General features: G+C 41.7%; 1 protein-coding gene across 3 annotated transcripts in view; it reads left to right on the top strand.

Moving 5' to 3' along the window:
- RPS6KA1 (ribosomal protein S6 kinase A1) overlaps window positions 1-7,703 on the top strand; it is a 356,285-nt gene extending 348,582 nt beyond the window's left edge. For 2 of the 3 annotated variants that reach the window (XM_069756750.1, XM_069756751.1), the window contains 2 exons: window positions 3,032-3,169; window positions 5,760-7,502. In XM_069756750.1, coding sequence (XP_069612851.1) covers window positions 3,032-3,169; window positions 5,760-5,882 — 261 coding nt within the window. In that variant the 3' untranslated portion in view covers window positions 5,883-7,502. Of the gene's footprint in view, window positions 1-3,031; window positions 3,170-5,759 lie in introns of all 3 variants that reach the window. The other variant, XM_069756752.1, reaches the window with a different exon arrangement.
- The last annotated feature ends 7,234 nt before the right edge of the window (window positions 7,704-14,937 follow it).

Genomic DNA, 14,937 nt, shown 5'->3' with positions numbered 1-14,937 from the left:
TAAATGAAAAACACAAAAGAGAATGAAGCAAAAAGCAAAACATTGATCATTTCACACAAAACTCCAAAAATGGGCCAGACAAAAGTATTGGCACCCTCAGCCTAATACTTGGTTGCACAGCCTTTAGCCAAAATAACTGCAACCAACTGCTTCCAGTAACCATCAATAAGTTTCTTACAATGCTCTGCTGGAATTTTAGACCATTCTTCTTTGGCAAACTGCTCCAGGTTCCTGGTATTTGAAGGGTGCCTTCTCCAAACTGCCATTTTTAGATCTCTCCACAGGTGTTCTATGGGATTCAGGTCTGGACTCATTGCTGGCCACCTTAGAAGTCTCCAGTGCTTTCTCTCAAACCATTTTCTAGTGCTTTTTCTCAAACCATTTTCTAGTGCTTTTTGAAGTGTGTTTTGGGTCATTGTCCTGCTGGAAGACCCATGACCTTTGAGGGAGACCCAGCTTTCTCACACTGGGCCCTACATTATGCTGCAAAATTTGTTGGTAGTCTTCAGACTTCATAATGCCATGCACACGGTCAAGCAGTCCAGTGCCAGAGGCAGCAAAGCAACCCCAAAACATCAGGGAACCTCCGCCATGTTTGACTGTAGGGACCGTGTTCTTTTCTTTGAATGCCTTTTTTTTTCTCCTGTAAACTCTATGTTGATGCCTTTGTCCAAAAAGCTCTACTTTTGTCTCATCTGACCAGAGAACATTCTTCCAAAACGTTTTAGGCTTTTTCAGGTAAGTTTTGGCAAACTCCAGCCTGGCTTTTTTATGTCTCGGGGTAAGAAGTGGGGTCTTCCTGGGTTTCCTACCATACAGTCCCTTTTCATTCAGACGCTAACGCATAGTACGGGTTGACACTGTTGTACCCTCGGACTGCAGGGCAGCTTGAACTTGTTTGGATGTTAGTCGAGGTTCTTTATCCAACATCCGCACAATCTTGCATTGAAATCTCTTGTCAATTTTTCTTTTCCGTCCACATCTAGGGAGGTTAGCCACAGTGCCATGGGCTTTAAACTTCTTGATGACACTGCGCACGGTAGACATAGGAGCATTCAGGTCTTTGGAGATGGACTTGTAGCCTTGAGATTGCTCATGCTTCCTCACAATTTGGTTTCTCAAATCCTCAGACAGTTCTTTGGTCTTCTTTCTTTTCTCCATGCTCAATGTGGTACATACAAGAACACAGGACAGAGGTTGAGTCAACTTTAATCCATGTCAACTAGCTGCAAGTGTGATTTAGTTATTGCCAACACCTGTTAGGTGCCACAGGTAAGTTACAGGTGCTGTTAATTACACAAATTAGAGAAGCATCACATGATTTTTCGAACAGTGCCAATACTTTTGTCCACCCCCTTTTTTATGTTTGGTGTGGAATTATATCCAATTTGGCTTTAGGACAATTCTTTGTGTTTTTTTATTTAAGACAAATTAAATGAAGATAAAAATAACAAAGCATTTGTATTTGCAATCATTTTCAGGAAGAAACTGAGTATTTGACAGAATTGCAAGGGTGTCAATACTTTTGGCCACAACTGTAAAAAAATAGCCACCTTATTGAATAAGGCGCCCCTCCCCAACACTATTGGGCATCCTGGGGGATTTAATAAATCCTTATGAATTTTAGGCAGTGTATATAACAAAGGAATAACAGGTGCCTCAACAAATAAATATTCAGACAGCTTCTGATCAATGAGTCCATCCAAAAGAGCTTCATTGATCAGAAGCTGTAATTCCCTCTGAAATCTGGAAGTAGGGTCCACCGACAGAGTTTCATATACTAGTTGATCTGAAAGTTGATTGAAAATGCCTGTTACATTGTTCTTTGTATCCATAATAACCACCGCCCCACCTTTTGTTAGCAGATCTAATTGTTATGGCAGTGTTTTTCGCTAGATCATTAATAGCTTGTTGTTCAATCTGTGATACATTATGTCCACCCCTGGCTCGAAAATTATGCTGTAAATCTTCAATGTCTTTCTCCACCAAATTAACATGAGACTCTATGAAATGATTATTGGTGGGTGGTTGAAAGTTGCTCTTATTAAAAAAGGCCAACTCCTTGCAAAGAAAAACTCTTAATATCATCAGATCTTGGAATGGATTCAATTCCCTTTTGATTCGAAAAATAAGATACCAAACGTAACCTCCTAAAAAATGCATATAAATCACATTCAAGATCAAACCAGTCCGGAAAATTTGTCGGGCAAAAAGATAAACCCCTCGCCAACACATCAAATTGAATTTCAGATAAAGTAATGGATGAAATATTTACCACCTGTCAGTCAGTTGCCTTTCCGTTTCCCTTCCACATTCCGTGTTTTCATTGAGAAATTGCGTGTCACTCTCTGTTCTCGACCTGTCACTACTCCTCCGATGCTTCCTGCCACCCCAGCGGCTCCTACTTTTGATGATGGTATCCTGTTCGTGTTGTCCATTCCTAACAAATATGATTAAGTGGACACTATACTTGAATCATCCGTAGAATCAGATTCAGCTGTAGTAAAGCCAAATCGTTGTTGATTCCTCGACTAAGGTTTCTTCCATTTTCTGGCTTGATTGGATTTATTCTTCCTGTTATTAGAGAAAGATTGGAAACCAGCATGCCAAGAAAACACTCGTCCAGTTTTATAATCCTCTTCATCCCGAAATCATTTAGTCCGTTTCGTTGTTTCAATGTCAGCACTGTTCATTTTCAATTGGGTCTTTGGACTGGAGCGTGCATCCCATTATTGATATGTTGTCGGCTGCTTTTCTTAACATTGGTCCAAGACTGCTGTCAATCATTTACAACAGCACATTGATATTACACCAACAGCATCATGGTTGACACCCCAGCGTGTGCAGGGAGGAGAACCTGGCACATGCAGACAAAAAAGCTGGGGTGGCCCAACATATGCAGAGCTCTGTATTAATTTTTATGGGAGCTCTGGAAATTTCTCAGCATGCAGTGTTTTTAGTTTGAGCCCTTTATGATGCAACTTTAGGTGTTATTTTTGTCTATAAGCAGTTTTGCGCTTTCCTTTTCCAGGACCTGGTGTCTCGAATGTTGCATGTGGACCCCCATCGGCGGCTCACTGCACGTCAAGTTCTACAACATGAGTGGATCACAAAACGAGACCTGTTACCTCAGAGTCAGCTGAACAGACAGGATGCGCAGCTGGTGAAGGTGAAGCTTCCTTCTTTTGCGATCAAACGACAGCCATTGCAATAAGCATATTTTCATTACAAGTAATGTGGAATATGGAATTTAACCTGTTTATTAGAGACAGCTTAACCCCTTCATGACCTTGGGATTTTCCGTTTTTCCGTGTTCGTTTTTCACTCCCCTCCTTCCCAGAGCCATAACTTTTTATTTATTTTTCTTTCAATTTGGCCATGTGAGGGCTTATATTTTGCGGGACGAGTTGTACTTTTGAACGACATCATTGGTTTTACCATGACGTGTACTAGAAAATGGGAAAAAAATTCCAAGTGCGGTGAAATTGCAAAAAAAGTGCAATCCCATGCGTGTTTTTTGTTTGGCTTTTTTGCTAGGTTCACTAAATGCTAAAACGGACCTGCCATTATGATTCTCCAGGTCAGTACGAGTTCATGATCTGGGGTTGGGTGAGGGCTTATTTTTTGCGTGCCGAGCTGACGTTTTTAGTGATACCATTGTGGTGCAGATATGTTCTTTTGATCGCCTGTTATTGCATTTTAATGCAGTGTCGCAGCAACCAAAAAAACGTAATTTTGGCTTTTGAATTTTTTTTTCGCTACGCCGTTTAGCGATCAGGTTAATCTTTTTTTTTTTTTTTCATTGATAGACCAGCTGATTCTGAACATGGCGATACCAAATGTGTATATTTGATTTTATTTTTAGATTTGATTTTATTTTTGTTTTATTTTGAATGGGGCGAAAGGGGAGGTGATTTAAACTTTTATTTTTTTTTATTTATTTCATATTTTTTTAAACTTTTTTTTTCACTTTTGCCATGCTGCAATAACCTCCATGGGAGGCTAGAAGCTGGCACAACTGGATTGGCTCAGCCACATAGGAGCGATCGTCAGATCGCTCCTATGTAGCTTAATTACAGGCTTGCTATGAGCGCCGACCACATGGTGGTGCTCACAGAAAAACCGGCATCAGTAACCATAGAGGTCTCATAGCTGACCCTCGATCATGTGACGGGGGTCGGCGATGCGCGCACTTCCGGCCGCACGTCCGGAAGCGGTAGTTAAATGCCGCTGTCAGCGTTTGACAGCAACATTTAACTAGTTAATAGCGGCATGTGGATCGCGTTTCTACTCGCCGCTATTGCGCACACGTCAGCTGTTCAAAACAGCTGACATGTCGCAGCTTTTATGTGGGCTCACTGCCAGAGCCCACATCAAAGCAGAGGATCTGACCTCGGACGTACTATCCCGTCCGAGGTCAGAAAGGGGTTAAAACAGAAATGAAAGTAAATTTTTCCAAAAAGATAGGCAAATAAGGATCTAAAAGGCCAATTAATAAGACAACAACTTGTAGAAACCTAAATGCAAAAAAAACACTTGGAAAACTTTAACAGCTCCGTGCAATGGAGCTAGTGCTGTGTTAATGCAGCACCAAGTCAAATACTGTTGGCTACTACATGGCAAGTTGATGTGAGTACAAAGCTGTGCTCAATATAATGTACATGGAGGCTGAGCCATGGCTGCAATTTCTAGAATAATGTATTACACAAGTAGGTGTTCTGCAGAGAGATTCTCTTCTTCAGTATTCTAAGAACTGCCTGTACCATAGAAATATATACCTCACTTTGCTGTGTGGTTCATGTTGCATTAGTGCCCAAAACACTAAAGCATAATTTAAAGGGACCCTGTCATTAGGATTTACCCGTAGAAGGTATTACGAGTGCTCTCAGATGCCTAATAACCTCTTTTAAAGGGAACTTGTGACCAGGGATAACGCTATTAACCTGCAGATATGGAGTTAATCTGCAGGTTAACAGCATTATGATGCTGTCCGGCTCCTACATGTAACTTAATGCCGTGGGGAGAAAATGATCTTTATTCTCCCCGCTAGCATTAGGTTTCAGTCACTGTTCTGAATAAACAGACTGGCCGCTTTAACCACGCCTCCGAACTGGAGTGACACTGGCTCTACATTGGGGCCGGCTGTCAGTCACGGTCGGGGCATGGTTACAGCGGCTGCTCTCGATACTCATAGCAATGACTGAACTAGCGCTGCCCCATCCCTATGATTGAAACCGAATGCTGGCGGGGAGAATAAAAGATCTCCCCACTGCATTCAGCTATATGCAGGCGCCGGACAGCATCATCCCGCTGTTAATCTGCAGGTTATCAGCGTTATTCCTGGTGACAGGTTCCCTTTAAAGATGCCTGTAACTCTAGATATAAATTCTACATTTAAATGTTGAGAAACAGTTTAATCGTCTCTGTTCTCCTTGTCTGAAACTGCTGTCAGTCAGTGATACTTGCCCACGTCAGTGTGACTGACATCCCAGTGTGTGCAGGGAGGAGTAGAAGACGTCACACTTCTCCCTGCACACCCCCGGAGGTCACTTATACTACTGTGGGCAAGTATCACTGACTGACGGCAGTCCCAGACAAGGAGAACAGAGACAATTAATCTTTAGTGCTAATATACATCATTACAGAGAGTACTAGGAGGCTGATAAAGTGTTCCTAATACATTCTAGCGGTAAATTCCTCCCTTTAAATTACTACAATGGGGTTTACTTATAACATTTTAATCTCTTTCTGCTTTCTAGGGAGCAATGGCTGCAACATATTCTGCCTTAAACAGTGCTAAGCCGGTCCCTCAGCTGCAACCAATCAAATCCTCCATTCTCGCACAGCGACGTGTCAAGAAACTGCCCTCTACCACTTTGTAGCTGGGGATCTGATCTTCCAGAATGTTTTTTTTTCTATAATGATGACTTGTGGTGGTGATTTTTAACAGTTTAGATCATCTGTGCAACACCATATTTTGCCATGACCATATAAAGCTGTGCGCCTTCTGCAAATGTGGAATTGGGCTTGCTGTGCTCCTTTTCATAGGTGATTGGCAGGAGGGTCCAAAGGTCATGACATATTGTCTAAATACAAATGGTACAATTGTTCTGACGAGGCATACATGAATAAATTTCTCACTGGAGGGTGGCATTTGCCATTCTTTAAATCATTTTATGCCACCCTTATTCCTTTGCAGCACTATCTCAGGGATGTTTGTACTCTAGCTGTCTGCGACAGTAGAGTCACTGCTATTTTACTCCTGAAACTCCGAGAAATTCTGAATTTTAGTAATCTGTTTTTGCCTCCAGCTTTGTGCTACAAAGACAATCCAAATACATGACCGGTTCATAAAAACGGAGATTTTGGTGTGTCTGTACACCTAAGGGCTCACTGTGCTTAACTTATCTTCATATTATCTTGGGGACCTTTTCTGGTCAGGCACCAGGAGACAACCTGTCCGGTATCTTCTCCAGCTGAAAAGGTGTAAAAAAATTCTCCAGCTGTCAAAACCAATATCAGAAGTTCTATATCAAAGCTTCTGGAATGTAATATTGATCTGTGGCATGTGTGACTGGATGTTTGGGTGCGTGGAATGAATTGTCGAGCCTCAAAAATACACCAGAAGAGCAGGAAGTAATCTAGTCTGAGTTTTACTAGGAAATTAGTAGTATCACTTTCTCAGAACTGTAAAAAAAAAAAAACAACAATTTTTTTTCACCGTAGTAACTCCAGAAGGCCTCCCACTGATGACTGTCTATTACATATTATTGGACTTGCTTTTTTTTAATACATTGAAACCTATCTGATAAATACATGTAATGTTTCGGGGGTTTATTGCTTAATGTAGAAGTTGGCTAGTGATCTGGTGATTTGCAAAACTTTTAACCGACCACCCAAATGATGTATATTCACACTCTGGATGATGCCCGCCTACAGATACCAAATACACATTTACTTCTTTATGTAACTGTTCTCAGGTTGTTATGGCATCTCTTCCAGACCATGAAATGTACCAGTCTGTTCCACTGTAACTTTAATTTTTGTACACACACTCAGCTGTTTCTATCTTTCTTCACAAATGACTAGTACTTCATCAAGGACCAAAGAAAGACTCCTGACCTTGGCAAAAGTGGGATTCTAGGGGTCAGACACCTACCAATGTTTTTCTTGTTGTAAGGTGAAATGCAAGTAAAACGCAGAGGGGGGGAAAAAACAAAACTTTACAAGAATTCTGCAACATCTGGTAAAGAACATAAAGAAGACCCTGTTACTTTTTTGGGGGTAGTTTCCTGCACTGTTAGTCTTGTGTGTTCTTTCTGGTGTGTTGGTGTATATTTCTTTTTATTGATGTTTATTTCGAATAGATCTCCAAATTGTTTCTGGTAAGTCACATTATCTAGCTTGTGAATACTGGAGCTACTGTAAATTTTGTGTTTTTGTCTGTGTTTTGCTATGCTCTGTAGTCATTTCACCATAATTAAAAAAGGGATATTCATTTACATGGGCTACATTCACGCTGAGTCATGCTAATTTGTACGTCGGAAGATGGGAAGAGACCTTCATTTATCCTGGTGGTACCTTGCGCGTGAACCTGGTCCTCTGGCAACGCTTCATTGATGATTTGGTTTTTATCTGGTCCGGGGACAGAAACTGCTGAACCATTTTTTAACTGATTTAAATAAAAATGAATTTTTTCTAAATTTTAGTGGTAGTACTAGTACTTGTGAAATCAATTTTTTAGATCTTAAGATTTTTATTGAGGAAAGCACCATTCATACACGCACATTTCACAAACCTACGGATTAAAATAGTTTTATCCCTTTAGATAGCTGCCATCTCCCGCACTGGCTATTAAATATTCCTAAGAGCCAGTTTATGCGAATCCATAGAAATTGCTCCAGGCCTCAAGATCTTGATAGAGAGGCAGAAATACTAACCAAAAAATTCTTGGAAAAAGGGTATAATGAAGAGATGTTGGGGTCAGCCAGGCAAGCTGCTTTCTCTAAACCTCGCCAGGAGCTTATGAACCCGATTGTTAAACTAAAGGATGACCTAGATCAGTGTTCCCCAACTTCGGTCCTCAAGAGCCACCAACAGGTCATGTTTTCAGGATTTTCTTAGTATTGCCCAGGTGATAATTGCATCACCTGGACAGGCAAGCATTCAATCACCTAAGCAATACTAAGGAAATCCTGAAACCATGACCTGTTGGTGGCTCTTGAGGACTGGAGTTGGGGAACACTGACCTAGATTTTATTCCAATAATCACTCATTATAATGCGAACTCGAATATTCTGCGAAGAATATTAAAAAACATTGGCATGTACTAAAAAGGGACAAGATTTTAGGGGAAAAAAATAAGCACCTGCGCTTTGTATATAAAAAAAATGCCGTAATTTGGGCAATTTGATCGCCCCCACGATACAAAACAAACTTCATACTAAACAAACCAATCTTTCCCAGGACATTTTGAAAGGCTTTTTTCCATGTCTAAAATGCAATATGTGTAAACAGGTTCAAACACGGAAACAAATCAAGTTTTGTAAAGATGACACCGAATTTATTATCAAGGAATTTGTTACTTGCTCTACCACAGGGGTCATCTACACCATAACATGCCCTTGCAAAAGAGTATATGTTGGGCGGACTAAAAGACCCCTACGAGTAAGAATTAGCGAGCATATTCGAAACATCAAGAAAAAATTCTTAGGTCATCCCCTTTCAAAGCATTTTATTGAATACCATAACGGAATAATACAACATATGGAGATCGTAGCTATTGAGAAAATAAATCCACACTGGAGAGGAGCAAATTTTTATTAAAACCATGTCGAGAGCTGAGACAAGATGGATTTTTGTTCTGGACACTATTATCCCTAAAGGACTGAACAGTGGTATCGAATTGTTTGGCTTTCAATGACTTTCTGTGCGGATGGCGGATATAAGGACTGCCACTAGGGGGTAGAGGCCATACCTGAGGAAGGAGACAGACGTCTCTGAAACGCATCGGCTTATTTTGGTCCTTACCGCCATCCGTACCCAGACTCTTGTCACGTGCGTGGTCACGTTGCTCACTTTGGCACAGAGGTCCTACTCCAGCGTCGTTCTCACCGCGCGCACGAGTCAGCCTGCCCGTTTGAACGCCGTCACACGTGGGGCTCAGAGGAGCGATATGCTGTCACCGGCCGGGGCAGCTATCGCATACTAGCCGAACATTTGGGCCGCAGTCTTTAGCAAAGTACTTCTTCATTTTGCATGGACTACTTATCCTGCATGGACTTCTCATCTAAAGTTTATATTAATCCTGAAGGAGATATGATATGAATTACCATAGCGGTTGTTTTATCGTGCTTTGTTTTGTGTTATTCACTGATTGACTATCTTTTTATGGATTGTTACATCTGATCCTTTCTTAATCGGGTGGCATCAGCGCGAATATTTAGATATAGTTTCATATCTTTTTATGCTGTTTTTTGGTTTAATACAATCCCAGGTGGTGATTGTTATATTCGCTGCAGTACCATTAACCCTATTAACCCTGTAATACTTGGCACCACTCGGCATTTTACACACAATTTTGTGTTTTTGTCTGTGTTTTGCTATGCTCTGTAGTCATTTCACCATAAGTGAAAAAAAGAATATTCATTTACATGGGCTACATTCCTGCAAGGTCAGGCTTGCGGCAAAATGCGCTGCTATTGGGCACATTTAGTTTATATACCATTTTTAGTGACCATGATATTTTGAGGGGAAAAAACTGCAATGTTTACAACGTTTGGCACATTGATTAATATTACATATTTACAGGAGTGTTAATAATTTGTAATTGGTAAAGCATAGCCTTACAAATGGATGTGCCACAGAGTTCCCAAGGTTGGCTAACAAAAGCATCTTGTGTTTTGATGTCATTAAAAACCAAAAACAGTTGTGTAATACAATATTTTTTAAGCCCGTCTCCTTTTATTTCTTTGTAGCACTTAGAGTATATAAATTCAGCTAGGCTTTACACTCAAAGGCATTTTGTGACTTCTAGTTCATCTAGAGCACGCCAGCAGTCAAGCATGCATAGCTAAAGGGGTTGTCTGGTATTTAAAAAAGAAAAAAAAAAGTGAGAGCAAGAAATGTTTGTTTTTATTGCTCCCCTACGTCCCAGAGCCATAAGTTGTTGTTTTTTTGTTTTTTTTTCCGTCAATATGGTCATGTGACGGCTTGTTTTTGCTGGACAAGTTGTACTTTTGAATTACACCATTGGTTTTAACATAGTGTACTGGAAAATGGTGAAAAAAAATTCCAAATGCGGTGAAATTGCAAAAACGTGCAATTCCGCAGTTGTCTTTTTGGTGTTTTTTTTACAATGTTCACTAAATGCTAAAACTGGCCTGCCATTATGATTCTCCAGGTCATTACAAGCTCAGACACCAAACATGTCTAGGTTATTTTTTTATTTAAGTGGTGGAAAAAAAAAAACAAATTTTTTAAAAATAAAGAAGGCACCATTTTCCGAGACCTGTAGAATCTCCATTTTTCGTGACCTGGGGCTGGATGAGGGCTTATTTTTTTGTGGGCCGAGCTGACATTTTTATTGATGCCATTTTGGTGTAGTTGATCACCCATTATTATATTTTATTGCCTATGTAGTGACAACTAAAAAAAAAAAACGTAATTCTGACGTTTTTAATTTTTTTTCTCATTTAGCAAGCGGGTTCAATTTTTTATATTGATTGGGCCATTTTGAACACGGCGATACCAAATGTATATATTTAATTATTTTTGTTTTATTTTGAATGGGGTGAAAGGATTGTGATTTGAACTTTTATTTTTAATTTAAAAATTTTTTTTATTTTTTTTTACTTTTTGCATGCTTCAATACTCTCCATGTTTGACTAGAAGCTGCAGAACTTTGCCTCTGCTACACACAGGCGATGATCAGATCACCGACCACAGGTTGGAGCTCATAGCAGTCTGTCTGGCAAGGACAACCATGGAGGTCTGCTGCAGACCTCTGTTTGAGATGCAGACCCATCAAGGATCACCGATGGGCGGGATTAGTGACATGCTTCCTGTAAGCGCTAGTTAAATGCCGTTGTCAGATTGACAGCGGTATTTAACTAGTTAACAGCTGCGGGTGGATCGTGATTCCACCCATGGCTGTCGCGGTACGTCAGCTGTATAGATCAGCTGTCATGTTCTGGAAAAGGTGCGGGCTCAGCACCGGAGTCCGACATGTGCGTACTATTACACCACAAGTTGGAAAGGGGTTCATGTTAGTAATTAACTGCTTGTTTCATGGAAACGTAAGTAGAAAACAAGGGCTTGGAAAGAGTGGAAACATCTAGAAATTTATGGAACTTGCAACAATGAAGTAGTAAGAAGTGACTAACTTTACTTCAAGCACTCATTAGCTGTCTGCTCGTCTAGGAAGTGACAAAATGTTCCAGAATGCTTGCAAACCACCCCAGGGCCATTTAGCTTTATTAAAGGGGTGTTCTGGAAGTCTTCTGCCCTCTGGCAGCAGTTTTTAAAAAACAAAACCTTTCTTTACTCACCCTCCGTAGGTCCAGCGCGGAGTCTCCGACACTGCTCTGTGTCTGTTATTATCTGCAGTGCTAACATTACATCGACCGCACTGCAGCCAATAACTGATCTCACTGATTGGCTCAAATACTGTTGGCGTGATGTTCAGACTCTGTTCTGGATCCAGGGAGACTGAGTAAGTACATCCCCTTTAAAATTGTATGTACCTCTAAACTGCAGAGCTTCAGCTTGCTAGGTAAAGAAAAGAAGCCCTCCTGATCCATTGAGGTAAAAAGAAAGCATATTTGCTGAAGAAAATTGACAAATCAATTTTTTTTTTTAATTCAAAATGCTGAAATTTTTTTTTCATTACTTAAAAACTAAAAACCCATTTTCCCCCACCCCAAAAAACTAAAAACTTTAAATCACCATAATACTACTAACCTGAGGGATCATGTTGTTGGTCATTTTTACGGCAAAATATACATCATAAAAACAATTCCCACCCCACCAACAAAAAATGGTGCAAAGTTATGTACCGCAATTTCTCCACGCTAGGCATTTTTGTTCTCATTTCCAGTACATTGCATGTTAAAAATGAATGGTGTAATTCAAAACTGCAACTCATCCCACAAAAATCAAGCCTTCATATGGCTGACAAGAAAAATAAAAAAAATGTTAGGACTATTTGAAAATGAGGAGGGAACAATGGACCTCTAAAAAAAAAATTGGATGTGGTAGGGAGGCATTAAAGAACGGATTCATTCCTTCCCTGACGTAGGAATCCTATCACTCAATCCTGTATGGAATCTTTTTCTTTTTTGTATTTTTCCCTGCCTCAGTTGGGGCTGTATGTCTCTTCTCTGTCAGTTTCACTTCTGGTTTTGGCATACAAACATTGATGAAAAATACAAACGTGAATAAGCCCAAACTGTTTTTTTTTTTTTTTTTTTAACTAAAATGAAGCACCATCAGGGGGCAGAGGCTGCAGTTACTGAAGGCTGCATTTTCAGTGATGCTCATTTCAGGGGCTGGGATAGTTCCTGTGTGCTGTGCAATGTGAGGGTTAATCACAGTTTACTATATTGATGGAGATTTGTGATTAACTATATGATCGGGCCAGTATAGCGCAGGGTCGGGGGGGCCTGAGTTAGCGCTCAGGGATTTGGGGAGAGGCAACGAAGAGTCTGGAGCGAAGTGGAGGTGCTGATCCTTTGGGGAAAGTCTGGGTAGAGTGCTACGACTCTGGATCTATTGTTGGTGACTCTAGGAAAAGTTGTCACGACCCGACGAGTGGTCGGTCACAAAACAGCAGAACACACAAGAGTACACCGGGGACACTTTAACAACGGGATGTGCCCTAATCTTCCTGACGTTCCTATCCAGGATCTTTCAACCTGTCGCAGAGCTGGATACCTTAGTCCTCACTCACCCTGCACCTATCCCTGGGTAGGGAATTGGCAGGTGAGAGCACTGGTCCCACCGCTGCACTAATACAACACAGGGACAGTTGCACAACAAAGGGACAAAGAAACAATAACACCACACTTAGCTTTCTCTGCTGCAATGCACCGTACAGCAGAGTAATGCACCAGGTATGAGAATTCAACTAAAGAACAACTGAACCCAACAAGCTCCTTTTCCAGCAAGGTTGGTATCCAAAAGGACCTGTATAACCAAGTCAGCTGATGCATCAGGTGACCTTATGAAGGATGGTGGGTGTGGTCAATGCAATAACACCAGCGGCCACCGGGGGGAAAACTGCATTAACCCCCGATGACCAGAAAGTAAAAAAGGTTTACATCAGAGGGAAACCAGATCTGCCACAGATCCAAACATCTATCGGACAGTACCCCCCCCTTCAATGAGGGGCCTCTAGACACTCAACACCGGACCTCACCAGATAACAACCTACCTACTGTGAGGATGCCTCGATCCACCAGAGTTCACCGCGGCAGTCACCTGAATTCTCAGGTTTATGGCCAACGCGGCCTGATGAAAATGCCAAGAACATAGGCTCCGGAGGCGCCACAAATCTCCACAGCGCCGATCTGGAGAATGAGTTGTGTACAGACATTACTGGCAGTAACTCCAGCTGGTAAGTTCCCGGACTGAGAATGGCTGACACACAATATGGCCCAATCACCCTGGAACTCCAGGTCCCAGTTGCACACTTCCACCTAATGTTTTTGGTGGACACCCATACGTACTCATTCACACAAAGGTCCGGACCTGAACGTTTATTAACACGCATACGTCTGCCACAAGATCGTGAATTCTTTGAGGAATCGACAACAGAGGCGTCCCCCCTGTGTCACTACACTCACACCCCCAAAATGCTCAGAGGAAACCACCACCCTCCCCTGATCCCTCCTCCCAAGAGGACCCCGACACTCAGGGTTAGCTTGTGGAGAGGGTTGAGTCCTGCCCCTACTCCTTGGGAGCACCTCTGCTGCCCCCAATGGAGAAGAAGGGGTAGATTGTAGAAGGATGGCAGAGACAGTAGCCCCCGGGCAGCAGCCTGTTGTGAATTCTGTGGCAGAGCTCCCTCCTGTGGTCACAAGTGGTACTTCGGCTGATTCTCTCTGGGAGCTTCCGTTTGTGGAGGAAAGTGGTACTGCGGCTTCTGAGTTTCCTCCCTCAGGTGATCTGGTGAGGTCGTTAGGTGCTTCTCTACTTAACTCCACCTAATGCTTTGATCCATGCTTCCTGTCAATGTTCCAGTGTTGGACTTGTTTTTCCCTGGATCGTTCCTGTGGCCTGCTGCTCTGCATAGCTAAGTTCTTCTTTGCTATTTGTTTGCTATTTTTTCTGTCCAGCTTGTCTAATTGTTTTGCTGGAAGCTCTGGGACGCAAAGGGTGTACCTCCGTGCCGTTAGTTCGGTACGGAGGGTCTTTTTGCCCCCTTTGCGTGGTTTTCTTTAGGGTTTTGTGTAGACCGCAAAGTTATCTTTCCTATCCTCGCTCTGTTAAGAAAGTCGGGCCTCACTTTGCTGAATCTATTTCATCCCTACGTGTTATGAAAGGCAATTCAGTATCACAATGGACATGGAGGTCAGAGCACATACAGTGATCTGACAATAACCCAAAATAATAGAACGAGCTCTGAGACGTGGGAACTCTGCAGACCGCAATCCCTGATCCTCTCCAAACACAACTAGAGGCAGCCGTGGATTGCGCCTAATGCTACCTATGCAACTCGGCACAGCCTGAGAAACTAACTAGCCTGAACATAGAAAAAATAAGCCTACCTTGCCTCAGAGAAATACCCCAAAGGAAAAGGCAGCCCCCCACATATAATATAACCACAGAGAAAAATGGAGTTCCATACACATATATAAAAATAGTAAACTTTATTGAAAACATATGAAAAAACATACAACAATATAAATGAAGAAAGGACAGAAAACCCAGTGGGAA

Source organism: Ranitomeya imitator, chromosome 3 (assembly GCF_032444005.1).
Source record: "Ranitomeya imitator isolate aRanImi1 chromosome 3, aRanImi1.pri, whole genome shotgun sequence".
NCBI classification, from domain to species: Eukaryota; Metazoa; Chordata; class Amphibia; order Anura; family Dendrobatidae; genus Ranitomeya; species Ranitomeya imitator.
This window is presented reverse-complemented; position numbering and strand designations above follow the sequence as displayed.